The sequence below is a fragment of the Condylostylus longicornis genome, unplaced genomic scaffold (genome assembly GCF_029603195.1).
Source record: "Condylostylus longicornis isolate FDR11 unplaced genomic scaffold, ASM2960319v2 ptg000046l, whole genome shotgun sequence".
NCBI lineage: Eukaryota > Metazoa > Arthropoda > Insecta > Diptera > Dolichopodidae > Condylostylus > Condylostylus longicornis.
Window position 1 is genome coordinate 1990884 of NW_026578015.1, and position 26915 is coordinate 2017798.

At 22.9% G+C, this 26915-nt stretch overlaps 5 protein-coding genes across 6 annotated transcripts in view; 4 read left to right on the forward strand and 1 right to left on the reverse strand.

The window, feature by feature from the left end:
- The first annotated feature begins 164 nt into the window (after nucleotides 1-164).
- Nucleotides 165-12233, forward strand: LOC129610648 (kelch-like protein 10). Its single transcript, XM_055523283.1, has 7 exons — nucleotides 165-633; nucleotides 9225-9489; nucleotides 10442-10564; nucleotides 10638-10913; nucleotides 11030-11240; nucleotides 11320-11665; nucleotides 11741-12233. Exons 1-7 carry the CDS (start codon nucleotides 449-451, stop codon nucleotides 12129-12131), a joined length of 1797 nt encoding a protein of 598 aa, XP_055379258.1. The 5' UTR covers nucleotides 165-448; the 3' UTR covers nucleotides 12132-12233.
- LOC129610649 (D-aspartate oxidase) lies at nucleotides 1112-4507 on the reverse strand. The gene is made up of 6 exons (XM_055523284.1): nucleotides 4253-4507; nucleotides 3950-4162; nucleotides 3708-3871; nucleotides 2493-2625; nucleotides 2204-2400; nucleotides 1112-2016 (listed from the first exon to the last, which is right to left on the reverse strand). The coding sequence occupies exons 1-6, from the start codon at nucleotides 4444-4446 to the stop codon at nucleotides 1907-1909; spliced, it is 1011 nt and encodes a 336-aa protein (XP_055379259.1). The 5' UTR covers nucleotides 4447-4507; the 3' UTR covers nucleotides 1112-1906.
- A 1173-nt stretch (nucleotides 12234-13406) lies between the features above and the next one.
- On the forward strand, nucleotides 13407-14721 carry LOC129610650 (thyrostimulin beta-5 subunit). Its single transcript, XM_055523285.1, has 5 exons — nucleotides 13407-13546; nucleotides 13640-13774; nucleotides 13896-13991; nucleotides 14066-14140; nucleotides 14388-14721. The coding sequence occupies exons 1-5, from the start codon at nucleotides 13527-13529 to the stop codon at nucleotides 14596-14598; spliced, it is 537 nt and encodes a 178-aa protein (XP_055379260.1). The 5' UTR covers nucleotides 13407-13526; the 3' UTR covers nucleotides 14599-14721.
- Nucleotides 14722-15473: 752 nt separating this feature from the next.
- On the forward strand, nucleotides 15474-18862 carry LOC129610655 (vacuolar protein sorting-associated protein 54). The gene is made up of 4 exons (XM_055523290.1): nucleotides 15474-15677; nucleotides 15765-16485; nucleotides 16547-17540; nucleotides 17602-18862. Exons 1-4 carry the CDS (start codon nucleotides 15547-15549, stop codon nucleotides 18651-18653), a joined length of 2898 nt encoding a protein of 965 aa, XP_055379265.1. The 5' UTR covers nucleotides 15474-15546; the 3' UTR covers nucleotides 18654-18862.
- A 1771-nt stretch (nucleotides 18863-20633) lies between these two features.
- LOC129610696 (kinesin-like protein Klp68D) overlaps nucleotides 20634-26915 on the forward strand; it is a 62677-nt gene continuing 56395 nt past the window's right edge. The window contains exons 1-3 of one of the 2 annotated variants that reach the window (XM_055523346.1): nucleotides 20634-20689; nucleotides 20855-21057; nucleotides 21230-21491. The gene's annotated coding sequence lies outside the window, so the exon portion shown is untranslated. The other variant, XM_055523347.1, reaches the window with a different exon arrangement.

The following is a 26915-nucleotide window of genomic DNA, read 5'->3' on the forward strand; positions in this document are numbered from 1 at the left end:
TAACCTTCTAGTAACTAAAAACAAAAAAAAAATCAATTACTTATAAACTAAAATGACAAAATTTTATTAAATTGATTTTGTCAAACATTTGTTTTTAATGTCTTTTTTATACATGTTATTATTATCCAATATTATATTCGGGAATTTCTATTTTTTTATTTACATATATTTTTGTTAAAGCAATTTATTGGAATATTAAGTTTTTATTTGGAATATTATTCAAATATTTTATATTATTTGGGAAATTTTACTTTATACTTTCTAAAATTTAAGAAAAAACAACAAATACGTAACTATATTTAAAGGTAAATTTGAAAAATTGAATTTTTATTTACAATTTTAATAATTTATGTATATCTGAAACAAAATTTTAATTTAAGAAATTCATTTGAAATTTTTGAAACATTAATATTATTCTATATTGCATTCCGTTTATGTAAAGAATAATATGCTTCCTGAAGATGAAGAGGAATGTGAACAACATGATCCTAAAACTTGTATGAGTCAACAAGCAATGAATACATTATATGAAATGCGTTCTGATAATATGTTATGTGATGCAACAATAACCCTAGATGATGGTATATTTAATGTTCATAGAGTTGTATTATGCTCTTGTAGTAATTATTTTAGGTAAAATATATATTTAATTAAATTTTTTTTAAGTAAATTTAAAATGAATTCTTATTTTTCATATACTTTTCATTTAAAACAAAATAACATATGTATATACAACTAACTATAATACATGATTTTAGTATCGGAAACAATTATTTTCAAAACATAAGCCAAGCGCAAGAATAGTATTCCCAATGGGACCCTAAGAAATTTTTTTTTGCGATTCAATTAAATTTTTTGGAAATAGAAATTATTTTATTTATACATTTGAGGTTTCCTATAAATTAAATTTGTTTTTTTTTTTAAAAAATGTTTTGCTTTAATATCAAGCAAAAGGTGAAAAGTATAACTATAGACCTTTAACAATTTATTTTTTTAAAGGTTAAAGGATTTTGTTACAAAATAAGTAAATATTAATATTACTTTTGTATTTCGTCTTTTAGAAAAATTAAAATTTTAAACAATATTCCAAGTTGAACTTGAATTAGAAAAATATAATTAAATTTTTAATTGTTTTAAGAATAAATCATATAATTAGATATTAAATTCAGTACAAAAGCATATTTTACTTAAATTTAATTTATTTAATAAAAAAAAAAAGCTTGGAAAGACCCTAAACATTCCTGTATTTCAATCCAAATCTAGTACCTTTAGCTCAAATCTATAACATTTAATTTATAGAAATCATTTATGTTGTTTATTAAAAATTGAATTAATTATAATAATTTTATCTATATACATTTAAATATAAACTATTATATTATACCTATAATTCTATATACAATAATATAATATTATTAATTGTTAAAATAGAGCTCTATTTACAACATCTTTAACTGAAGAAAAGAAAAATGTTTTTATACCAGAAATTCGTTCCGAAATAATGAATAAAATTATTGATTATGCATATTTAAGAAAATGTTCAATTAATGAAAATAATATTTATGAAATTTTAACAATTGCTGATTATGTTGGAATAATGGGTCTAGTAAAACAATGTGTACGTTTTTTAAAAAAAAATTTAAAACCAGAAAATTGTATTAATATATGGTGTTTTGCAAGGTAAAAATTTAAATATTTAAATACATATTTTTTTATCTAAAAATTAATTGTGCCCAACCAAATACATATTTAAATATAGACATTAAATTTAATTTAAAAATTTTATAAATTTTATAGATATTGAATAAACACAATTATTAGACATATAAAATAATTTGAAAATATTAAGCTTAGAATCGTTATGATTTTAAAGATTCCATATATGTATAATATGTGTTGAATCCATTTAAAGATTTGATTTTGGTTTTAATAATTCAAGAACATTTGTTGCACAACCCCAACATATTGTAACACCGCTACCACCATGACCATAATTATGTATTATAATTTTACCATCTAAAATATAAAATTGAAAAATATTAATAATATTATATAAACAGGAATTAAATCAGAATGGACCATGAATAACGTATATTATGTATTTATGTAAATGAAAATTGATTCAATATTTCCAATCAAACCCTATAATATTATATTCATTATTCGTGGTCCAACTATGATTTAAAAACTAAATTCTACTAACCATCTGTAATAACTTTTTCAATACGAACTTCTGTTCTACCTGGTCTTAAACCAACCCAATCAAATAAAAATGATGCATTTTCTAATGCTGGTACAATTTGTTTACATCCATTTAATATAAATTTTTTATCACCTTCATCTGGTATTGTATTATAATCTTCCATTTGATGTGTACCACCAATAACAACAGATTCAGTGCTAAAAAAAAAAAATTATTAAAAAAATGTTTATTAGAAAATTTCAATTAAGTTGTTTTGTAAAATATTTTAAGATTTAAGATTTTTGTATACTTTGGTATAATATAATTTCCATTACTAGCTTCATCTAAATATGTATAATACATCCATGGAGCTTGTACACGTGCTACTTGTCCACGAATTGCATGAACATTTTTATCACCAATTAAAGTTTTTGATCCAAGACCTAAAAATAAAAAATATAATTTGAGAATTAGTTAATATTTTTATTAAAATATTTTATAATTTAATTATAATAGTTATTTTTTTAATATTAATTTTGCCTGTTTAAGAACTACCTATAAATTCAGAGTATTTAATTAAAATTTTCGTTTTAACAATTAAATGCAAATTCAATTTCTTAATTAATGCTCCACAGACCACATGCCCCGATGATTTGAAACTGTTACTTTAAATTATTCAATTAATTTAAGCTTAGAAATCTGAAAATCATTTACTTAAGAAAGAATTTAAGAGTTTAATTGCTTACGTAAATGAATGTGACAAATTGGAAATGGCAAAAAAATTAAGGAGCTAAGTGACATTTTTGTCAAAATTCAGATTTTTGGCAAAATCCGCTTTTTTAAACGCAGAATAAGTAAAATAGAATTTTTAATGTATAAAGCCGCGATCTTATTAAAAATTCAAAATCCCTAGTTTGTTCGAAAAAAAAACAAAAATGGTACTTAACTTATAACTAATTTCCAGCTACAAACTCTAATTTCTTAATTGATTTGATTTTTAAATTAAAATCTTTAATTTTAATGCTCTTTCCTTACATATTCTAATATTTATTTTTGCCTAACACTTCTGAATTTAGAAGACATTAAAAATTTTTGTTTTCTTATCATTTGAATTTGATAACAAAAATAACAAAATGTGCTACTAAAAATACATATTTCAAGGCCTTTATTATTCCTTAACATTATTATTAGATCTCAAAATTCATATGAATTTAAATTTAAGATTCTAATACAAAAAAATAAATATTTTCGAGGGAAACAACGTTATTTTGTATAACAAATTCGACTTAAATTAAACGAAAATGGTTCCCACTTCCCCATAATTTCAAAATATTGAAATTTTGAGTATAGCATGCACAAAAACCCAACTTAAGTCTACTTAAATTACTTCTTATGAATTAAAAATCACTTAATTTAAAAACATCTTACATTATAAACTAATTTTAAAATCACGATACCTTTAATATTTTAAAAAATCGTTTACCTTATAATTATTCTTAAAATTAATATTTTTTACTCTTCTTACCAGTACAATTAATTATAACATCATAATTAGAATTTTTAACAAAATCATTAAAATTTTCAATTTTTCCTTCAATTAATTTTCCATTGAATTTTTTAAATATTTCTGTTAAATATGGTAATAATTTAATTGGTTCAGCAGTAAATGTCATAAATTGCATTCCTTGTCTAACAAAAAAAAAAAAACAAAAATTCATTTGAAATTCATTTAAAATAAAAACAAAAAAAATAATCTCATCTCATTACACGAATTTATTTCCAGTTTCATTACTTAATTTTTCTAATTCATATTTTGTTAATCGTCTCCAACCATAAACGATATCTTTCCAAAAATCTTCCATTATATCATCATTTGATGATGAAACACGTATTGCTGGTATTAAACAAATACCAGCAATACCAGAATCATCAGATAACCATAATTCTTCAAAAAAATCATGTGTAATTTTAGACCATTCACTATGCCAGCAAAAAAGAAAATAATTTTTCTACATAATTATACTGATTGATTTGGTCTCAATGATTGATTTTGAATTAAAATAGACTTACATAATTTTTTCAGATTTTGTTGAACCAATTAAATATGGACCCCATAGACCAGCTGAACCATCACCGGTCGTATGAGGTGAAAATACTTCTGATATTATTGTTATTTCAGCTAAATTTTTATAATATTTAGCTAATTGTACACCACAACTTAAACCATTAACACCAGCACCAATTATTGCAATTTTTAAAACCATATTTTTACAATTTTTGTATTTAATTCGTAAGCGATAATTATATAAAAATCGACCGCGTGCAACCACCTGATCTCTTTTAATATAAATCTTAAAATGTTCTTACTATGAATTCGAATATATAATATTTTACAATATTAAATACAGAATTAAATATATTTTGTTTATAAGTAAATTAGTTTGAAAATTTTCTTATCATTAAAACTGATACCATAATAATAATTGACTACTTAATAATATATAGCTATGAGTATACAATATAAGAATTGGGTGATTTGAATTTAAACCCAAGAATATAGAATGTAATTTTAGTAAAAATTTTATTAATAAATTCAAAAAATTATTTTTCCAAAGACCATAAATAATAAGATTATAATGGCAAATATATTCTAAGAAATCCGGTTTTATTTTAATTTTTGCGGGTCGGAGTAGGTACTGATATGTTAGAATTAAAAATTAAAGTCTTAATTAATTTCAATAAAGCATTATTACTTAAAAACTGCAGCTCATAATCTTGTTTGTTTCAATTGTTTTGCGAATATTAATTCTTAACTACATGACCTCTAATTCGAGTCTCGAAATTAACAAGCAATCAAAAAAATATATTTTGCTTACTGCAAGTTTTTTATTTTTGTGTGCTAAATTATACAATTAGAATTCAAATTTTAATAGAGCACAGAATTAAATTTAAAGCTACTTCTAGCTTCTACTACACTAAATTTAAATTACGTTTTTTTTTTTGAATAAATTTTTACAAATTCTTCGGTCTTTTAACAATAAATCGATTCCATTTACGTTTTCTTCTTCACAATCTCATTTCATTAATACCAAAAATTTTACCCACATTTTATTTACTCATTAAAATCAATATATTTTATTTAATTATCATAAATCATTTATTATCTAAATAATAATTTGGCAAAAAAATATTTTTCCCCCTAATTTTGGATATTTTTATTAAAAAAAATCGCTTTATCTTTTTATTTAATTAAGTTTTAATTACGAAAACAAAACTATTGAATTGGAATAAAAATAGAATATTTTTTTGTTTAGCCTAAATGTATGCAATTTTATTAGTGGATTTATGATTTTAATAAATTAATAATGTATACGAAAATTTTGGGTAATTATCAGGAAATTTTAATTTGCCGCGAAATTAAATAAATTCGCAAATTTTCGAAAAATAAATTTTAAATTTTGATTTTTAAATTTCTTTTATACAATATGGTGATTTGAATTTAATTTTTATTAAAATTTAATTATCAAATTTGAATTTGAATTTTTTTAATCTGAAAACTAATATTTCAAGTTATAACAGAGCTACTTTTGTACTTACAAAATTTTCTGAAATTACAGAACATTTGCATTTAGTACACGTCGATTCGCTTTGGCCAATTTGTCCAGGACCCTAACTATTTACCTGATTGAAACCCTTACGTTATTTATTTCTAGTATTTTACATTTATTGCAGATAAAAGAGCATCTTAGCTTATAAATTTTTTAAGTAATATTTTCTAACATGCACCTACATGTCTAATACTGAGTACTACTTCTAATTCTTAACACTTATTTTATTAATTTTAATTTAAAAAAAAAACACATTTCATACCTGTACAATTGATAAAAACATCATAATTTGAATTTTTTACAAAATCATCAAAATTTTCAATACGTTTCTCTATAAATTTTCCTTTATTTTTACGAAATTTATCCATTAAATATGGTAATAATTTTCTTGGTTCAACAGTATATGTTGCAAAATGCATTCCATTCCTAAGTAAACATAAGTAAATTATATGTAAATATAATTATAAAATTACTTACGTATGTTTTTTACCAGAATCCTCTGTCATTCTACTCAATTCAATTGAATTAAGTTTTCTCCAACCATAAACACTATTTTTCCAATAATCATTCATATCTGGATCAGATGATGTTGTAACACGTAATGTTGGTAATAAACAAACACCAGCAATACCAGCATCTTCAGATAACCATAATTTTTCTAAAAAATCATGAGTTCCTTTTGACCATTGCCTGTATATTACATAAAAAAAAAATATTAAAGATAAGATTTTAATAATTTAAATTTTTTAAATTAATTTGAATTTTCCAATACTATATATACTAGCCTAATTTTTTCATGATCTGTTGAACCTAATAGATATGGACACCAAAAACCAGCAGCACCATCACCAGTTGTATGTGGTGTAAATTTTTCAGCATAAATTGTTACTTCTGCTTTATCTTTAAAATATTCTGATATTTGTACACCACATGCAATACCATTAACACCAGCACCAATTATTGCTATTTTTAAAACCATATTTTAATTAATATTTAAAAAAGAAATTTATAATATAAATATTTAATCCTTTTTAAAAAAAAAAAAAAAATCCTTTTTATAAAAATCACAATTCAAATTATTTTAAAATTTAAAAAAAAAGCTCGCCTAATCGCCTTGAAATTCGTGAATTAAATGAAATTTCTAAAAGCTTCTAATAGAAAGTTATAGTATTTTTTCTTATCAGATCTTTTCTTATCAATTTTAAATTCTAAATTCAAATTTTTTGATGTTTACAAAATCTAGAATTCTAGAAATGAATGCACAAATATTATTAATTAATTTATTTAAGTTGTAAATTCAATAATAAGAATTTTATTTGGTGTATTTTTGTTTGTTTTTTTTTTTCTATAACAAAATAATTGGGTCATTTAATTATATAAAATTTGGTTGCTCTTGTTTCTCTTAACAGATTGAAACTCTTGTTTACTTAACAGATTGAATAATTTCGTCAATCTTATGTGATTAGCAATTATTATTATTTTTTATTTTATGGCCTAATTTTTTTTTTTCAATTTTGTTTTGGAAATTTATTTGATTTTACTATTTGAAACTAGATTTTAAGAAATCTGTGTCGATGCTTTTCTTTTAAAATTTCATTCTATGTACGTGATTCAATATTAATTTTTTTTTTTATTATATAATGTAGGTTAAAACCTAATTTTTAGTGAAATTTCAGATTTTCGGTGCCTGTTTTCATGTAAAATCGTGTATTTACATTTGAGTATCTCGATTAGTCATATGATTAATGAAAATTAATAATTTTTCAAAGGATATACCATGCCTAAACGACTACAAATTTACTGAATGCCGTTTTTATATTTTCAACCATTTTAATTCGAATCTTAGAATATACTTAAATCTACGCCATTCAACTGGTTACTAATGTTCAATATATAATAAGTTAGATTAGAAAGTTTTACAAATTTCGGTAGGCTTTTAATACTAATTCAATTATCCTGTGTTATCAACCTTGACTGGAGATGAATTTCTTTAAAATCAATTTGCTTATTCATCGAAATATTTCTAAAAATTACATTTCTTTGGAATTCAATTTTTAAAACAGAAAAATTATTGGTATTTATATTATTATTTTACAATTAATGTTAAAAATTGCTATGTAGAATGATTCACATTCGTTATTTGAATTTCATAATGTTCTCAATTATTGGAAACATATATTACATAATTTTATTAACAATCTAAATACTAATTAAAAAACATTAAGGATCATATTACAATTACCGCCACTTATATGAATGAACTTGAAAATTATTTGTATATAGAAGGGATCAATTCTAAGAAAATGTACGTTAGTAATTTTCTAATCTTTGCTAAATGCATTTTTATTATTTTAATTAGTAGAAAAAATAATTATTATGTATGTGTACAAATGTATGTAGGTATTATTATGAAATCTCATTTTATAATTTTAAGTTAATAATATTTTTATTGGGGTTAATTATTTTAAATAACGTGTTTATTATCAAATAACCTCAGACTGATAATACGATGAACATCTTATAGATTATCAACGAAATTAGATGCAAGCAAATAGAATTTTATACAATGGGGCGAGATAACATTTTTGCTCATATATGTATGTATATAAGGAAATTACAGTCCATTTTCCATTTAATTTAATATCTATAAAATAAATTAATAAATAAATTAATTGTTAAAATAATGAACTATAGCAAATTTTTTAGAAAACATCAGGGTAGTCGTAAATCCATACTTTCTCTATATATTTTCACTCTATATATGGGCCGATTTTAGGTACTGTTTATGAATTTCTTGAGTTTAATGAAATTCTTATATGTTCAAACACTATTCAACATTAAACATTATCTGATGAAAAATTATAAAATTTAATCTATTCTAATCAAATTTACTGTCAGATTTTTTAAAAGTAAAATGGCGATAATTAGTTTTTTTGTTGGAACTGAGTCGGAACTGTATCAAGCATTATTTTGTCGCAGATTTAGTTTTAGATTTTGTTGGATATGTAAAGGGGACCTTACATTATTGATCACAATTCTGAGTAGCTATATACTGGAATTCCTTGAAAATTATACAATATTTGATTAGTGGCAATTTTACTTTATTGCCACAGGTTTGATGGTTTAGTGTTAACTACCGTATATATTAAATGGGATCCCATTACAAATATCATAATCCATATTGCAAATTTACTGAAATTAATTACATGAAGTTTAATTAATATTTTTTTAAATAGTTTGAGTTAAATGAATTTTCTATTTTTAAAATTTGACGTCAATTTAAAAAGAAATTAAAATTTTTTCTTTAAATTTTTTGCATACACGTACATAAAGGAAAAATAAAAACTCTGAATAAATTTATTATTATCCCTCCTTAATAATTATAAATTTCACTTGTTGTTTTCTTTCTCTTTCTATCTTTTCTATTTAAATAGATCAAGATTTTGTTTTGATTTAGCAAATATTGCACGTAATTATATTTTAAAAAATTTTATTGAAATTTATCGGAAAAGCAATGAAATTTATAAAATCGGATTAGATGATTTTTATGATATTATTAATGATGATATGCTTAATACACAACGTGAAGAAACTGTTTGGGATTGTTGTATACGTTGGATTGAATATGATTCAAAAAATCGAACAAAATATGTACCACAATTAATGCATGCAGTAAGATTAGGATTATTGAATACAAGAGTAAGTTGACTAATTATTTATATATTATATGTTTGTATATACTTATAGTTTCTACATAAAGTGAAGATTAACAAAGAAGAAGATTAAAAAATATTTTTCGTTCTTTCATAAATTAACAATATAATCGTATATATTACTCGAATATGCATATTATACGGTATTATTAATTTACTATTTTGTTTCTAACGCTGACTGAATTGAAGTGTTGAAATAGAAATTTAAATACTAAATAAGATTGAAATAGAAATTCAAATACTCAATAAGACTACCCTAAAATATACAAATAGTTTTGTTAAAGTAGCGTTCACTCCAATTTTGTTTAATTAATTTTGATCTAAATAAAGCCTCAATTTGAGTAGTTCCCATGCGTATATATATAAAATACAATCACAATCTAGAAACTATTAAAGCTATTAGATATATTCATGCCACCAAGTTCTATATCAAAGTCACATTTAAATTTTGGCAGAAAGGGCCAACAATTCTTCATAAAATTTGTTCGCGTATCACATAGTTATTACGATCAATTATATTTATATTATATTTCCTCATTTCTATATTCACATTTTCCCAAGGATATGAAAATTACTGCTCATGTGTGTGCTTAAAACCAATTCCTTGTTCATTGAAAACGTCACTAAAAAATATACAGATGAGCATTGAATACAATAAAAATGAAATTATACTTACAAAAATTTCTTTAAATGCTGCAAATTAGTAGTCAAATTTCTAGGACTCCTGATTTAACCTTAATTTTTTTTCTTTTAAGTTTTTCATACGTTCAAAAATTCTGTATTTTCCGTTTTCAGTAATAAGTAATAAGCTGACCTCCCGTTAATTTGTGCAGCCTTTCCATTATTTTGTCGAATATTTCATTAGTAACTGAAGGTCCTAATTCTACAACATTTTTTTACGATGTTGGTAACACATTTGTTTGCTTGTTTCTTTGCAGTTTTTCATGGAAAAAGTTAAAGATCATTATTTAGTTGTTAATTGTGATGAAGCTAAACCACTTATAATTGAAACATTAACATTTTTATATGATTTAGATATGATTGCATCTAGAAATGATAAAGTAAGTTTTAAATATAAATTATTTTTAAAATAAATTTTGTAGAAAGTATATTTAAATATCACACACACTATAGATGAGTACTCCAGCATTAGCTTTACCAAGACTACCGCATGAAGTATTATTTGCAATTGGCGGTTGGAGTGAAGGTTTACCTCAAAAATGTATTGAAACATATGATACAAGAGCTGATCGTTGGATTAGAATATCAGCTGAAGATACATCAAGTCCTAGAGCATATCATGGTACAGCAGTTATCGGTCATAAAATTTATTGTATAGGTGGTTTTGATGGTGTTGAATATTATAATACATGCCGGGTATTCGATGCTGTTGAAAAGACATGGAGAGAGGTTAGTCTAAAAATAAAAAAATGTTTTTGTTACATTAAACAACGTACATTAATCTCTACATTTTGTAATTTACATAAAAAAATTCTCCATAAAATTTTGGTTAAATTTTAAATTAGATCTCACCAATGCATAATAAAAGATGTTATGTAAGTGTTGCAACACTAAATGATTATATTTATGCTATGGGCGGTTTTGACGGTCAAACAAGACAAAGTTCAGCTGAAAAATATGATTATAGAAGTAATCAATGGACTATGATTGCTTCAATGAATATTCAAAGATCTGATGCAAGTGCTTGTACACTAAATGAAAAAATTTATATTACAGGTTAAATTAAATATACGTACATACCTAGTGTTTAATATTAAAATGTAAATTATTTTCCATTTTATTTGATAATTTGAAGGCGGATTCAATGGTCAAGAATGTATGAATTCAGCTGAATATTATGATCCAAATAGAAATGAATGGTTTCTAATACCAAATATGATATCAAGACGTTCTGGTGTTTCTTGTGTCTCATATAAAGGTTACATTTATGTAATGGGCGGTTTTAATGGTCTATCACGAATGAATACTGGTGAAAAATTTGATCCAATTGCACAAAGATGGAGTCCAATTAAAGAAATGTATCATCCACGTAGTAATTTCGGTTTAGAAATTATTGATGATATGATAATTGCTGTTGGTGGTTTTAATGGTGTTGCTACAATATCTCATGCAGAATGTTATGTCGTTGAACATGATGAATGGTATATCTGTTATATTATAATAATAGAATTTCTTACACAATAATATTGATAAAATTATATACATATTATATATAGGTTGGAAGCAACCGATATGGGTATGGTAAGATCAGCATTAACTGTTAATGTTGTCAAAGAACTTCCGAATATACGTGATTATATACATAAAGATCGAGAACATTTAATAGAAGAGAGAAGGCAAAGAATGTTTCCAATGAATTTTCAAAATAATGATAATAGTAATAATTCTAATAATAATGTTAACGATAATGATGACAATAATAATAATGTTGCATCCGCTCAAAATGAAATAAATAATCGTAATTACAATGATAATCGTGTACCAGGAATTATTAATATGTCAAATACAAATAATAGAGATAATCAAAGACAGATTCCAGTACCAGCACCTCGAACTCATAGAGGAAATTTTAGTCAACATATTCTTAGGAATAGAAGAAGAACTTAATGATCAAATGAATATAAGACATGTGATCCGATTGACAAATGCAAGACATTCTGATTTTGAAATATTTTTATGAGATCGAAATTTTCTAAAAATAAATGCGTGTAAAACTAATATGCTATAACTCAAATTTACGTATTAATTTTAGTTAGAAAAGTATATCCAAAATTTATTTTTTTCAAAATTTATTTATCAAAATTTGTAAGAAACGAAAAATTGAAAAAAAATTGAATAAATTCAAAAGCAGACAGCAATAATTAATGGATTTTTATTTTTTTTACATAAACTCAAAATTAATTTTATGACACATAAAATCCATTCGAATTGAACAAAAAATTTGAAAATCGAATAGAAGAACAATTTATTTTAATAATGAGACATTTGTTATTCGACCATATTCTCGAATTTTTCGAATTTCTTAATTCTCTCGAATGAATTATCTTGAATTTCTTAATTTCTTTTTAAATGAGCAAAATAGAATTATAACAGAATGATCTTTACAATATAATATCTGTACCATAAATTATATGTTCCGAAAAGATTATGCAGTCGCAAATGCCAGATATGAAGTCACACATACTCTGGCAGTCAATTTACACAATATTACCAAATATTTATGGAACGCAGTACTCCAAAATTTAATTTCCATTATTAAATAAAGAAAATTAGCCAATTTTTCGTAACTACTTGTTATAAATTTTAAAAAATTTTGCAAAAAATGACATATGTAATGAGTAATGATAAACGTCATTCATAATCTGCGTAAATATTGAAGTTTTTTTTTGCTTTTTTTGTAATTTCAAAAAAAAAAAAAACATTTCAATTCAAATTTAAATTTTATAGTCTTTAATAAAATTTAATTATAATTATTTTATTATTCATTTTTTAAAATAATTTTTAGCGTCTCTCTGAATAATTAACATGTTAATTACATGTGTAACTTTTACAAAAACAAAAGAACCATAAAATAGGGGTAGAAACAAATGCGTGCAAGTGAGTTATGAAAAAAAAAAAACAAAATTATTATTTTACGTAACAAAAATACTACGCATGATCAACTAACACTACCACTAACACATTTATAAAATTTAAATTTAAATTTTTTTTAAAATTTAAGAAAATTTTTTTAATATAAATTCTTGTACAAGGATTACAAAATAAACATACGAATTAAAGTATTCGAACCTATTGTTGCTTCCTTTTGAAGCAACGAGGATAATTAAATTTTAACAAAAAAAAAATCAAGAAAAAAAAACTGTTATACAATTTAATTAATTAACAATATAACAAGATTTTTTTTATTTTTAAACATTTTATTTTTTAAATATTTCTATAAAAAACAAAATAAGAATTAAACAAAGGACAGTCAAATAAAGTGAATTTAAAAATTGAAATAAAATGCTGACCTGCAGTGAAATGTATGAAAAATTAATTATTTAAAAAAATGAAAATTTCAAAAATTAATTTAAAAATTATTTAAAAATTTATTTTAAATTCTTTTTTTATTTTAGTGGAACAACATTTTTTTCAATTTTACTATTATTAATTACGACGAAAGTTTTTAGTATTGAAGTACAACAAACAATTATAGATAGCGCTCCAACAAAATCAGCTCTTGGATGTCATACACGTTTATATACGTATAGGTAAAATAATTATGAAGAATATTAAAAAATTGTTAAGGTCTAAAATCTTAAAATCAAAGTCTTAAAATCTTAAATCTTAAATAATAAAAAATTTTAATTTTTTAATATTTTTTTTTCTTAGAGTAAGTCAAACAGATTCACAGGGTAGAGAATGTTGGGATTATGTTAGTGTAATGTCATGTTGGGGACGTTGTGATTCAAGTGAAATTTCAGATTGGTATGTGAATATTATTATATGTTAATTAGTCGAGAAGTACATTTTTGTTTTTTTATTAATATTGTTATTTGCAGGAAATTTCCTTATAAAAAATCATTTCATCCAGTATGCGTACATGCACATAGAACTAAAGCATTTGCTATACTAAGGTAAATTAATTTTATATACTAAAGTAGGAAATAAAAATATTTTAAGAATGATTGACAACAACATCTTATAATTTGATTTTATCAAATTCAAAACAGTTATATAACTAACCCACCTATATAGTTTAATTATGTTAAACTGAAATTAAAAAATGTTTTCATTAATTCATATATTTTATACCTAATTCAAATTTTTTTTTCATTAATTATCATCAATTTTTCCATTCTGTTATTAAATTTTACAATATAGACATTGTCATCCCGATGTTGAACCAGAAACAAATCGTTATGAATATTTGGAAGCAAAAAGTTGCCATTGTCATACATGTTCTTCAACAGATAATGTTAGTTGTGAAGGTCCAACAATAGCTAATGTTGGTGGTGCTTTAGAAGAAAAACCTGGTATAAAAATATTAGCATTGAGAAGTCCTGATTCTGATGATCTTGAATATAAAAAATAATTGAAAAATATAAAAAGAAAAAAGAAAATAATTTTTTTAAAAAAATTTAATATTCCAATATGCATATTAAATTGTAAATGAATATAAAAAGTATTACACCTTTATAATTAAATATTAAAAGTGAGCGGATATTTATTTTATTATTGTGTATTAATAACAAATATTTAATCTAAATAACAATTATATATTCTTATATAGTATTATTTACACAAGAAAAACCAATTAAATTTAAAAATTTAATTAAAAATAAATATGTATAAATTCTATTAACATAAAACTTAGTTGTACCCAAAAAAAAAAACAAAATGAATTCAAGTAATTTTCATGTTAGAGCTTAAAGAAAAACGAATTTTATTATATTAAAAGTAGGCAAATAAAAGTTTTATTGAATAAAAAAAATAAACTTTGTTTAAATTAATTTTTGCATGCACTAAAATCTATATTTTTATAAAATTTTAAAATAACTACTTCACTTTCTAAGGAAGAAAGTGAGTATTAACTAATTATGGAGGGAAGTAATTATGGAACCTGTACCTCAAAAACGTCATTGAGTAAGGGAAATTTACAAGTTTTGCTTCGTATGTTTACAAAATGTGATTAATACTTTAATTCTTTATTTGACATAATTAAGAAAATTACTATTTAAAAGATAAATTTAAAAATTTTTACTATAAAATTGTATTCCTTAGCTAAATATCTATTTGACTTTGTTATTTTCATTTCAATTCCATTTATTTCAAGCAATTGAAAAAATTTTTCATTTGCGGTAACTCTAATATTGTTTACAATATCGAAAATCGAATTGAAATTTTCGTAATTAAATTGACAAATAAGACGTCATTATCGTCTGACATCCGAAAATTGTGAATTTTACATTTGATTTGACGAAAGCAAAAAATTTTTTTTTGGTTTTTAATAATACAAAATAAAAAATCCTTGAGAGATGTAATGGCCACATATCATGATGATTTTATATCAATGACGGCAACAACATCTAAAGAAGTTAACAAAAATCCATGGGAGAAGTGTTATTATTGTCCTATGCAGCAACCATTTAAATTAAGATCGGAATTTATAAAGTTTGTATATCTGACCTAATTTCATTTGATTAAATGATAAGCTTACTAGTCTAATATATATATAATTTTTGTTAATTTATATAATAGACATTTAAGGGAAAGACATTGTACTAAGGAAGGTGGTTCATATGTATGCAGATATGGTTTTAATGGTGTTTGCCAGTCATCGGTTTTGGATGGTGTTAGTGATCAAGATTATGAAACTCATGTAGCCAAATATCATATTAATTTAATTCAAAGAGAACCGGAATGGTCTGTTTTTTCAGCAGCACAAAATCTTCCTGCTGTACTTAATGATCCCAGTAAGGGGAAACAAACAAATCTTTTTACAAAAAAATGGGGAGATTCTTTTGTTGAAAAATCGCATATTCCACCATCACAATATTTAGACCCAATAACATGGGATGATTTTGATTCATATCAAAAACGAATAGGAAGACGTTTTAGAAGGCATTTAAGATACACAACTGACAATGTTCAACAAAATAAATTTGAAAATGATAAAATTGAAGCATTTAGAAAAGACTCAAATGCATCTAGTCAGAGTAGTCGGACAATGTATTTAAAATCAGATATTGATATTATTAATGGTGAAGTAGAAAATTTTACCACTAGTAATATTGGAAATTTAGATGATATACCACAAATATTTATGAAAGCCAGTTTAGAATTAAATAATCCAGAAACTTTTGCTCAAGTTTTTCCCGGTATAGGTAAATCAAATGAGGAAAGTAAACAATCAGGAAGACTATTGCAGGAAAAGCTTAGTCATTATTTAGATATTGTCGAAGTTCATATTGCAAAACAAGTAATTAACGTTTAAATTAAACCTAAAACCCCAAAACAATTTTTAATTAATTACTTTTTAGGTTTCGCAAAAATCATCTGCATTTTTTCATGCAATGACCTCGCAGGATACCATAATGGAGCAAATGAATGCTGCTACATCTAATGTTAAATTTTTAAGAAAACGTTTACAATATATAGACACAACTTTAGTCAAAGATTCTTTAAAAATTTTATTATTATCACGCTCTAGACAGAATTACTTTTCAGTTTTAGACAAATTAAAATTAATGCAGACTGTTCAACAAACTCAGCCTATGATACAGTTATTACTAGGAACACAGGACTATGTGGCAGCTCTTGACTTAATTAGTACTACACAAGAAATTTGTGCTCAAGCTTTAATTGGTATACACTGTTTTCGACATTTACCAATGCAATTGAAAGAAATTGAAAAATTAATTGATAAAATGTTATCAACTGAATTTGAAAGATATTCAACTGCTGATTTAAATCGACCATATTTAAATAGTGATGATGAAGGCCTTATTGAAGAGGATAAATTAGTTTGTATTATAATGGGTTTATTAAGGGAGAATAATTATTCTTTTATTGATGGCTATAAAGAAGAAGCAATAACAGCCATTAAAGCAAATATTAAACAAATGGTAATTGAAATTATTGCATCATCTGATGCTGAAGTATGTTTAACTGGAGCTGGAGAAGAAGCACAAAGTTTATCAATTCCGGATTGGATTCAATTACTTGATAAAGCTACAATAACTTTATTGAAATTATTAAAAAGAGTACAAAAGGTTTATACCGTAATAAAAGAAACGGCTGATGCAAGTGCTGGAAAATGTGGAGAAACCTTACAATTCATAGATTCTGAAGTTTTTCTTTCAGAAAATGATTATAAGATTGTTATAGAAAAATTAGAGGATTTGTTACGAAGCGTTTGTAATTATTGTCACGAAAGATGTGCTAATTTGGTATCAAGCCAAAGTCTGGAAAAAAGTGTAGCCACCCAAGAAGAAATCGAAAAATTATCTCAAATAGTTGAGGAATTTAGTCAGGGTACATATAAATTTTTGTAAAATATAATCTTGAATTAAAAATAAATATTTTAAAATTCTAGGTTGTGAGAAGATATCAGGTATCCAGAGTGTTCCTCTAAGGGCGGCTGTTAAAGCGCAAGCTACACGTTTTTCAAATAATTTTCATTCCGAAAGAAAATCCAAATTAGCATTGTTATTGGACTCAGAACGCTGGAAGCAAGTTGATATACCAAATGAATTCCAAAAGATAATTGATAGGATATCCAAAAATGATTTTTCTGGCTTTCAAAAATCTAGTAAAGAGATTTTATCGTTACATTTATCAACGGAAGCAAAGGAATCTCAGGACTCTAATTTAAGTAGCAAAAATACTTCGTCATCAAGCCCATCAAGTCCAGTTTTATTAGTTGATGGAAAACCATATACATTAGTTTCATCAATTATTCTTTTAGTACATTTAATAACGGAATATTGTAAATGTGCAGAACAAATTCCAATAGTAGCTGGGCAAATGTCAAGACATGTTGTTGATTTGTTACGAACATTTAATTCACGTTCATGTCAGTTAGTTTTGGGTGCTGGTGCCCTACATGTTGCAGGTTTAAAAACAATTACAAGTGGTAATTTAGCGCTGGTATCGCGAGCATTACAAATAATACTATGGCTTTTGCCAAAAGTAAAATTACATTTCCAAAAACTTGATTCTACATCAATTGGCGGCTATGATATTGTAGAAAAAGATTTTGTTAGTCATATCAAAGAAATTGAACAAAAAGTTTTATCAATTGTTTCGAATTTAGTTATAAATCAATTACAATCATGGGATGCAAGACCACCAGTACCATCACAATCATTTCGTAATATATCAAAACATTTTGTAAAATTACATGAAGCAATAGCCACCATATTGCCCGAACAACAAATACATTCAATATATCGTGTTATACATAAAAATTTTAAAGATAAATTAAGAGAACAATTGCTCAAGTATAACATTGTTAATAATGGTGGACCTCAACATGGTGTTGTAACATCAGAATTAATATTTTATATGGAAACATTAAAAACTTTAAAGGCCTTGCCAACAGATGAAATGAATGATAATACTTTAGATGATATTTGGTTAAAATAAAAAACTTAAAATGGATAAAAAAAAAAAAACTAAAATGTTATTTTGTAAAATATGTAAAATTTTTTTAAAGAATATATATTTTTTTTTATAGTATATGTACTGTGTAACAAGTTAAGATTAATTTTTAAAAATCATGAAATTCTTTAAAGTTTTAGTGACCGTTTTCCTATTTTTATTTAAAGAAAAAAGTTTTTGTTTATTTAGAATTATGTGATATCACTTATTTATAAAGCATTTTCGTTTCATTCTTTTAGTAATTATTTTCTGAAAAATGTTTTTTTTTTGTTTCCCATTTGGTAAATTTTTGTTTGTTTATTAACTTATTTACTATAGATTAAACCCAAAAAAAAATTCAAATTAAATATTTAAAAGCAAATGAAGGAGTAAAAAAATTATTTGAAATATTTTTGTTGAAATATTTATAAGGTAGAAAATTAAATTAAATAAAAAAAAAATTTTTAAGACAAAATAATAAAATTGTTTCTATTTTGCATTTACATTAAAATAATCAGAAGAATCTTAATAGAACTTAAAACATTATTTATAATAAATATATTTTTTTAATATGTAGTTATTTTTGTTAAAAAGGATAACTATCATCTTCGAGAGTATTGAAATAAATAATCATTTTCTCGAATAAAAGGTACTTTGAGGTAAGACCATCCAATAATAAACGAAATTTTTAAAAATTAATAACTGAAAAACAAATAAAAATTATTAAGTTTTCATATTCTATAAAAAAAAAATTATAAAAAAACACCTAAATAAATAATTTTCAGTACTCATATAATAAGTGGCCCATTCTAAGATTAGAAAATATAAATTATTTGAATGGTAGTGAATGGTAGAGTGAATGAATAGTAATAGAGCTAATTTAAACTTTAGAACAAGATATTTTCTGAACAATGAGCCTATATTTTTCTTGTTCATTTTTTGACAGCATAGTTTTATTATAATATATTTGCATTGTGAAATGTGATTTAATAGTAGTCAAATATGAAAAAATTCTTATGCTCTAATTCATAGTGTATTCTAAGTATGTAGGTATTTATTGCAAATCAATAATTAATATTAAATTTTAATTTATGATTACTCTTAATTGTCATCAAAATTTTTAAATTACCTTCAAATTTTGATTTTTTCATTTGAAAATTTCTAGCTAGCCTCTCGAGGTATTGACTTTCTATTATTCCTATTACAATTAACCCAAAATAAAATTTACAGTTTTGGAAATTTTAATTTAAAAAATATCACCACTTTAATATTTTACACAATTTAAATTTGATACGGATTAGTTATATAAATTGGAAATTGTCTATCACTTTTCTAAAGTTAGCTTCAAACTTTTTTTTATATTACAATATTAATCAGCGTTTGTTACAATTCATTAAATTTTATAAAATTCTTATTAATTATCTATAATATTATTATTGGAATTAAGAAAAATTAAAATTCAAAAATTCATTTAATAAAAATGAATTACAAACTGGTAATTGCTGACATTAGAGAAACTGAAACATAATATTTTAACGGTGTTGAAACAATTGAAAAAAAAATTTTTATATGTAATTCATTTTCATAAATTGACATGACAAGTAGATTCATACAAGCAAACATTTAAATTGTACTTAATGTATAACAAAATATTGAAACAAAATAAAATCTCAATTGTTCCTCTAATAAAAACAAAAAACAAATTTTAATGTGTGTATAGTTATGTGTGTGCTCTTCTGAATTTCTTCTTATATAAACATTTTACTTGTTCCTATTCCTACATAACAGTTACTATCATAAATTTTCTATAGCATAATTTCTATTCAATCTCTATTTTATAATATGACATTCAGAATATTCAGATAAAGCTTAAATAAAAAGTTAAGAGAAAAATATTTCAGTCGTAATTTGAATTTTGACTTAAACTGTTTGTTGAAAATAAGAAATTAAGAAAAAAAAAAAAAAGAGTAAAACCGAATTATTTTAAGAAATTTTCCGCGCTTTAAAATTATAATTCCAATTTTTTTCTCAAAAATATATTTGTAATATTGTAAAATATTAATAATTGTTTAATAATTTTAAAATTAAAATTTTATTATCATTGTAATTTTTTTGTATTTATAAAATTTTTTTGCAATTATTTTAATTTACGATATAAGAATTAAATAAAAATTCTCTTTTTCATTACAATTTTTAATCTATATAAGAAAGTAATCCATTTTTAATATATAAAAGAAAATCCACAAAAAAAAAAAAACAGAAGAAAACACAGAAGACTAATAGCGTGCATGCGCATTTAAAACGCCAAAAAAGAAAAACAAAATAGAATAAAAACAAAAAACAAAAAACAGCGGTATTATTTCTTAAAAAGGATTTTCTTTTACCGAAAATATCCTGGAAACGTTGTTGTGTAATTTTATTTTATTGTTTTATTTTTTCCTATACTAAATTATTTGTAAAAAATAGAAAATTTCCCAATAAAAGTGTGCAATTTTTTAATTCTTTATAATTTTTAATATTTTTCTTATATTTATTACAAATAAATATATAAAATAAATTAAATTTTATATAATATAAAATAGAAAAGTGTTATATTAAAATATATCAATATATTTACCTATGAAATCATTTTTTTTTTGTTGAAATATTGGCTAAGCATTTTATTATACGGTGTTTAAAAATTAAAAATTATAAAAATAATTTTCGAAATCAGATTTAGTCCTACAAAATCAGAATTAAAAATTGATTAATATTAAAATTAAGACTATTTATCCAAAGAGAAAAATAGGAAGAGGAAATTAAAGAAATTTTGAACAGAAATTTCCATAAAATTAAAAAAAAAAGGTTTGTATAAAAGTTTTTCAAATAATAATGTCATTATAGTATGCAAATATAAAATATTTTAATAAATTTTATTTATTTTTATTATATTATATTAATTACTTTTATTAATGTTAAAATTTTCAAAATGAATTTTTTGTATTATTAACAATTTATATATTGTGTTATACGGTTATATATATAGGGTATTTACAATATAGGTAAAATGATGTATAACTTCATTTATATATATATATATAGATATATAATCGGTATAAAGTGACTAAATTAGAGATAGTATATATGTATATACAGTGATGAAATTCAAACCGGTTCTTAAATGGATCTGTACGAAATATTGTATTACAAAATTTATTTAGATATATATTAATGAAATTTTAAAAATTTTTATATATACTGTATAATAGTTAATAATTTGTGTCATTTATTTAAATTTACATATGTATATATATTGTGTATATAATTCTTAATTTTAAAAATTTTATTGATAGGAAATTCTATAAAAATTTTCTTGTCAAATTTTACACAGTGGTTAAATATTAAACATTTTGTGTTTTTGTGGACATATTGTGCGATATATAAGAATTGTATAGCGTTCCCCTATATTTTTTTTTTCTTTTTTGAATAAAATTCACAGGCATTCAGATAATTAAATTTAGGTACGTTAAATTTTAATCAAATCAAATAAGAATCCATGAATAATATATTTGATAATAAAAATCTCTAGCTATCAATTTATTAAAAAATTTTATTTTACTTTAAATATATAAGCATATACATATACAGTTATAAGTATACATAACTGTATACTTATAAATACTCATACTGGCATAAGTATGACGTTCAAATTCAATATTAAATGAAAATTAAAATTACTGGATTTATTTATTGTAGTCCACCACTGAATTTATATAGCATATACATAATATATACCAATTCTATATATACTATTATACAGATACATATATTTATAATATTATAACGTGTAGAAAATTGAAATCGATTTTTCCTTTTCATATACCTACATATATGTATATATATAAATAATAAAAGGAAAATAGAAGTAAATGAATTAAATTTTGAAATAAGTAAGGAAAATATATATATATATATAATTTTTTTTTGATATTTTGAGCATGTCATAATATACACACACACTTTTTACATCATTATTACTTTTCGCGTTTTTTTTTCTTTTCGCTTATTTTTTGCGAAAATTTATTATATAAAATTTTGTTTATATTTTATATTATAAGTAGTTTCATTAGATTTTAAGGTGAATTTCTAAATTATTATTATAAGTATTTTTACTATGAAAAACCGGTGAAATATTTATGTATAACAATAATGTTATTAACATAAATAATTTATTTTAATGTATAACTTACATATACAAGATTATCAAGTTCGTTTTTTATAGTAATTGTGGGAATTTGTGTAAAAAAAGAAGAAATTGTTAGACTGTTAGAGATTATAAATGACGATATTGAATTTGTGTTCTTATTGAAGTAGTAATTTTTTTCGTATCTGGCCCCTTATAGCCCTTTATATATATACATATTATATATATAAAATTTGCCAATAAAAAAATTTATTTTATTTTAGTATAACACATAACGAAATTTAGTATAACACATTGTGAGTCACATATATATAGTTCAGTAAGGTAAAAATTTTAGTATAATTATTAAAGAGCACTTACATAATGCAATATTTAAATAATTGCATTATGTAAGTGCTCTTTATTTAACTTAATTTTTTTTTATTACACTACATACAGTATAACACTTACTTGTATTTCTTATCTAAAATATGTAATAATAATTATTTTTCGTTCATATTTCCGTTTTAATTCATTTAACTTAATTTTTTTTATGATTCGGCAATTTTCATTCTACTGAAACTCTTAAAAAAAAAAGTGAAAATAAAATCATAAAATGGTCATAAATTTATTATACATAGTTACTGGTATATTAAATGAAATTTTTGTGTATGAATATTAATTAATATTATAATAATTACTGTAGGTTTCCAATCTACAATAAATTAAGTACATATATATTTTAATATACAAAATATAATATATATACATAAGTAAGATTTGATTGTATATAGGGCTTGAAGTTTAAAACAATAACATATAATATTATTGCAAGTAACTATGGTGATATTATAACTTTAAAGTAATATCATAAAATTGTTAGTCATATTATTATTACTAACTGTTATAAACTATTGTAATACATCTATACGTATGTAGCTCAAACATATTATATTGTTTAAATGAAAATTTTTTTTTTAAATACAACTTTTATGTCTTAAAATGGTTGTAGCGGTGAATCGGCACCATATTATATTGTTCTCTCAATGAAATTAAATATTTTTAGTTAATATACAATAGCTATAATTATTTAGATTTAACCACATTTTTGGTTATTATTTTACAATATTATATACCGTATATAATATAAATATGTATATATATATATACATAATATAAGTTAACCTTAAAAAAAAATAACTTGCATATGATAGTAATACGGCCGTATTACATAACAATATTCCTACTTATAAATTTTCATGAAAAAAAAAATTGTATGAGAAATTTTTAATTACATTATGGCAACATTTATGTATGTAGGTTTTATTTTTGACAGAAATTTTCAAAATTTTGTAAAATTTTTCATAAATTTTATTGAAAACTTTTAGAAAAATTATGCAAGAAAAAAATGAAAAAAAAGATATTGAAATTATTTTAATTTAAATGTAAAGGAAAAAATAATTGCAAAGTAAATAAAAAATAATAAATTTTTAAGTGCAATTTAAAAGCAAAATAAAACTGGAATTTGCATAAAACAATGAAGGTGTAGAGGTTGTACTTTGAAAAAGTCGACGAATTTGTTTTTTACTTCTTATAAGTCTCCCATAATACTTAAGTAAATCACATAATATCTATATAATTTGATACAATCCTTAAAGCAACTACTTTCAAACGCAAGTATTTGAAACAAGTTCCCCCCTATTTCTCATTTTATTCTTCTACTTCTATACTCTTCCAACTGTCTTCTTTTAAAATCAAAACAAATTTTAAAATGATTATTTTGTTAACTCACTTTTTTAAATATGTTCTGTGCGGCTTAAATTTTTAAAATCCTATTGTGAATGGAAATATTGTAGTTAATTCAAATGACATTTACAAAATTTATTTACCATAATATGTATGTAAATAAAAATGAGAATTTCAAAGATTTTTCGTAAATTATCTGATATTTTCGATAAATTTCCGTAATTTTCACAATTTCAATTGATTTGTAACTTCAAATATTAATTACATTCTTAACAAAATATTATGCTGAAATCCATAATGAGACATCACTATAGTGTTACCAACTGGATTATCCTTTAATATTACCAATATTACACTAATTTCCTGTAGTATTACCAAGTGTATTGGAATTTAATATCTAGATCAAACATTAAAAATAAAATTTTATGTTACATACCTATGTATATATATTACAATTTATGTTTCATTTACGTACATAAAATTTTCAAAATAAAAAAATAAAGATTATTGATTAAACTTTGAATATTTTTTGATTAAATGAATAAAAAGAGCATTTACATATAGAATTAAATTATGCTATAGAATACATACAGTATGTACAGTAATTTATAGCCATTTATACAGAAGTATATAGATAGGATCTATGCAATAGCACGATATTCGAGCATATTTTATAATTTTAAAGCAATTTTGAGGTTATGTATTAAAATAGCAAAAAGTTCAAATAATTTATAATTGCAATTAAATTGATTTTTTTCTTTTGAAATTATTAAAACAACCATATTATAATTGTATGGGGGTATAAAAGATCAATAAATATCGTCTACGTTTTATATTAAAACCGATTATGTATAGTAAACAATCTTACATTTTACTTATTTCTTAAGAAATTGTAAAATCATAAATAAAATCTTAAAAATACTTAAGATTTTTTATTCCACAAATTGAAAATCTTTCTGATTTTAGATTTCATTCTCATATGTACGTATACCTATTGTATTTACTAATTGTTTAAATTGCTAAAATTGAAAATTTTCCTTGTGTTTGAATTTATACGGAAATAATAAAATAAATTGTAATTGTAAATTTTATTTTTAAATATTTGAATTGCTTTTTTTTCTGATTTGTCACACTTTTTAAACGCATACAGATTTTGAAATTCTCAATCGAACCGAGTTTTATTTTTTTGTTTTCCAATATTCTATATAGTCGTATTTATTTACATATACATACTTATACGTTAAGCGTATCTTAATTTACATATAAAGGGGGAAGTGAGCTGGAGCAAGACTGAGATTTTTACATATTCTTAACCTATACAATATGCACATACATAAATATATTTCTATTTATGGAAAACCACAAAAGAAGTTGCGAAAATTATTTAAAAAAAAAACTATGTGGAGAAAAAAAACCCACGGAAATTATGTTATACTTACATACATGTTACAGTCATCCCCGAATAAATCGCTTCGCCTCGTTTTTTAAAAATTTTAAAGTAATTTACACTGGCGAAACGCATATATAGATAAGAGTCCCGTTTAAGTGCACGATTAATGCAATAAAACAGAAAAAATAATTTTGCTGATTTTAGAGAACTAAACTCTGTAATGCAACTAAATTCTGTTTTCAAGCACTCCTGCAAGTGTATAAATTAAATTCAAACATCCAATAGAAATGAAATAATTCACAATAAGTGTTTCGATTAAAATAAAGAAAAATAATTCACAATTATACAAAAATACGATTTTTTTAATTTATCAGCAACTGGGAAAATTTACAAATATTTATAATTCAGAATACTAAAATTTTGACGTAATAAAGTGAAGAAGGCGAACCCAAAAATCTTAAATGTATAGTTTAAATACGATATAATAAAAATTTGGCTGCTGTTCGTAGCATTAAAACAGAAAATGCATTTAAGCATGGTTCATACATTATAGGATGACTGTATACATGTACACAATATGTATATTTATTTGACTTTTGTAAATACATACATATACCCATATGCAATGACATGGAAATGTAATAATTATATTAGCATATTAATAGCATCGCATATATTTATACAAATATCGGAGAATAATTACTTTGAGTTTCATGTGACAATGCAGATGCAATAATGTTTATTAATTTTTAGCATAATATGTAGCATATATTATAATATGCATATAAAACTCAAGGCACACTATAACTTTTTGTTTTTTGAACAGGCGGATTCAAGGAAGGGCTATAAAACAAAATTTCGTTTAGTAAATTGTACAAACACTTTCCTCTCAATTGTACACAAATATAGAAATGAAATCATTTAGGTGGTTTATGGTATTTTATATTATAATATGCAGGCAGGCAGTCAG

Bases quoted from the DNA above. Each gene is read 5' to 3' on its own strand.
- LOC129610650 (XM_055523285.1), top strand. From the start codon at position 13,527: ATGCTGACCTGCAGTGAAAT. The intron at 13,775-13,895 runs GTAAAATAATTA...TTTTTTTCTTAG, and splicing joins ACACGTTTATATACGTATAG to AGTAAGTCAAACAGATTCAC. The intron at 13,992-14,065 runs GTATGTGAATAT...TGTTATTTGCAG, and splicing joins TCAAGTGAAATTTCAGATTG to GAAATTTCCTTATAAAAAAT.
- LOC129610655 (XM_055523290.1), top strand. From the start codon at position 15,547: ATGGCCACATATCATGATGATTTTATATCAATGACGGCAACAACATCT. The intron at 15,678-15,764 runs GTTTGTATATCT...TTTATATAATAG, and splicing joins TTAAGATCGGAATTTATAAA to ACATTTAAGGGAAAGACATT. The intron at 17,541-17,601 runs GTACATATAAAT...TTAAAATTCTAG, and splicing joins AGTTGAGGAATTTAGTCAGG to GTTGTGAGAAGATATCAGGT.
- LOC129610649 (XM_055523284.1), bottom strand. From the start codon at position 4,446: ATGGTTTTAAAAATTGCAATAATTGGTGCTGGTGTTAATGGTTTAAGT. The intron at 2,626-3,707 runs GTAAGAAGAGTA...TTTTATTTTTAG, and splicing joins TGTTATAATTAATTGTACTG to GTCTTGGATCAAAAACTTTA. The intron at 2,017-2,203 runs GTTAGTAGAATT...TTTATATTTTAG, and splicing joins TGAAAAAGTTATTACAGATG to ATGGTAAAATTATAATACAT.
- LOC129610648 (XM_055523283.1), top strand. From the start codon at position 449: ATGCTTCCTGAAGATGAAGAGGAATGTGAACAACATGATCCTAAAACT. The intron at 10,565-10,637 runs GTAAGTTTTAAA...CACACACTATAG, and splicing joins TTGCATCTAGAAATGATAAA to ATGAGTACTCCAGCATTAGC. The intron at 11,666-11,740 runs GTATATCTGTTA...TATTATATATAG, and splicing joins GTCGTTGAACATGATGAATG to GTTGGAAGCAACCGATATGG.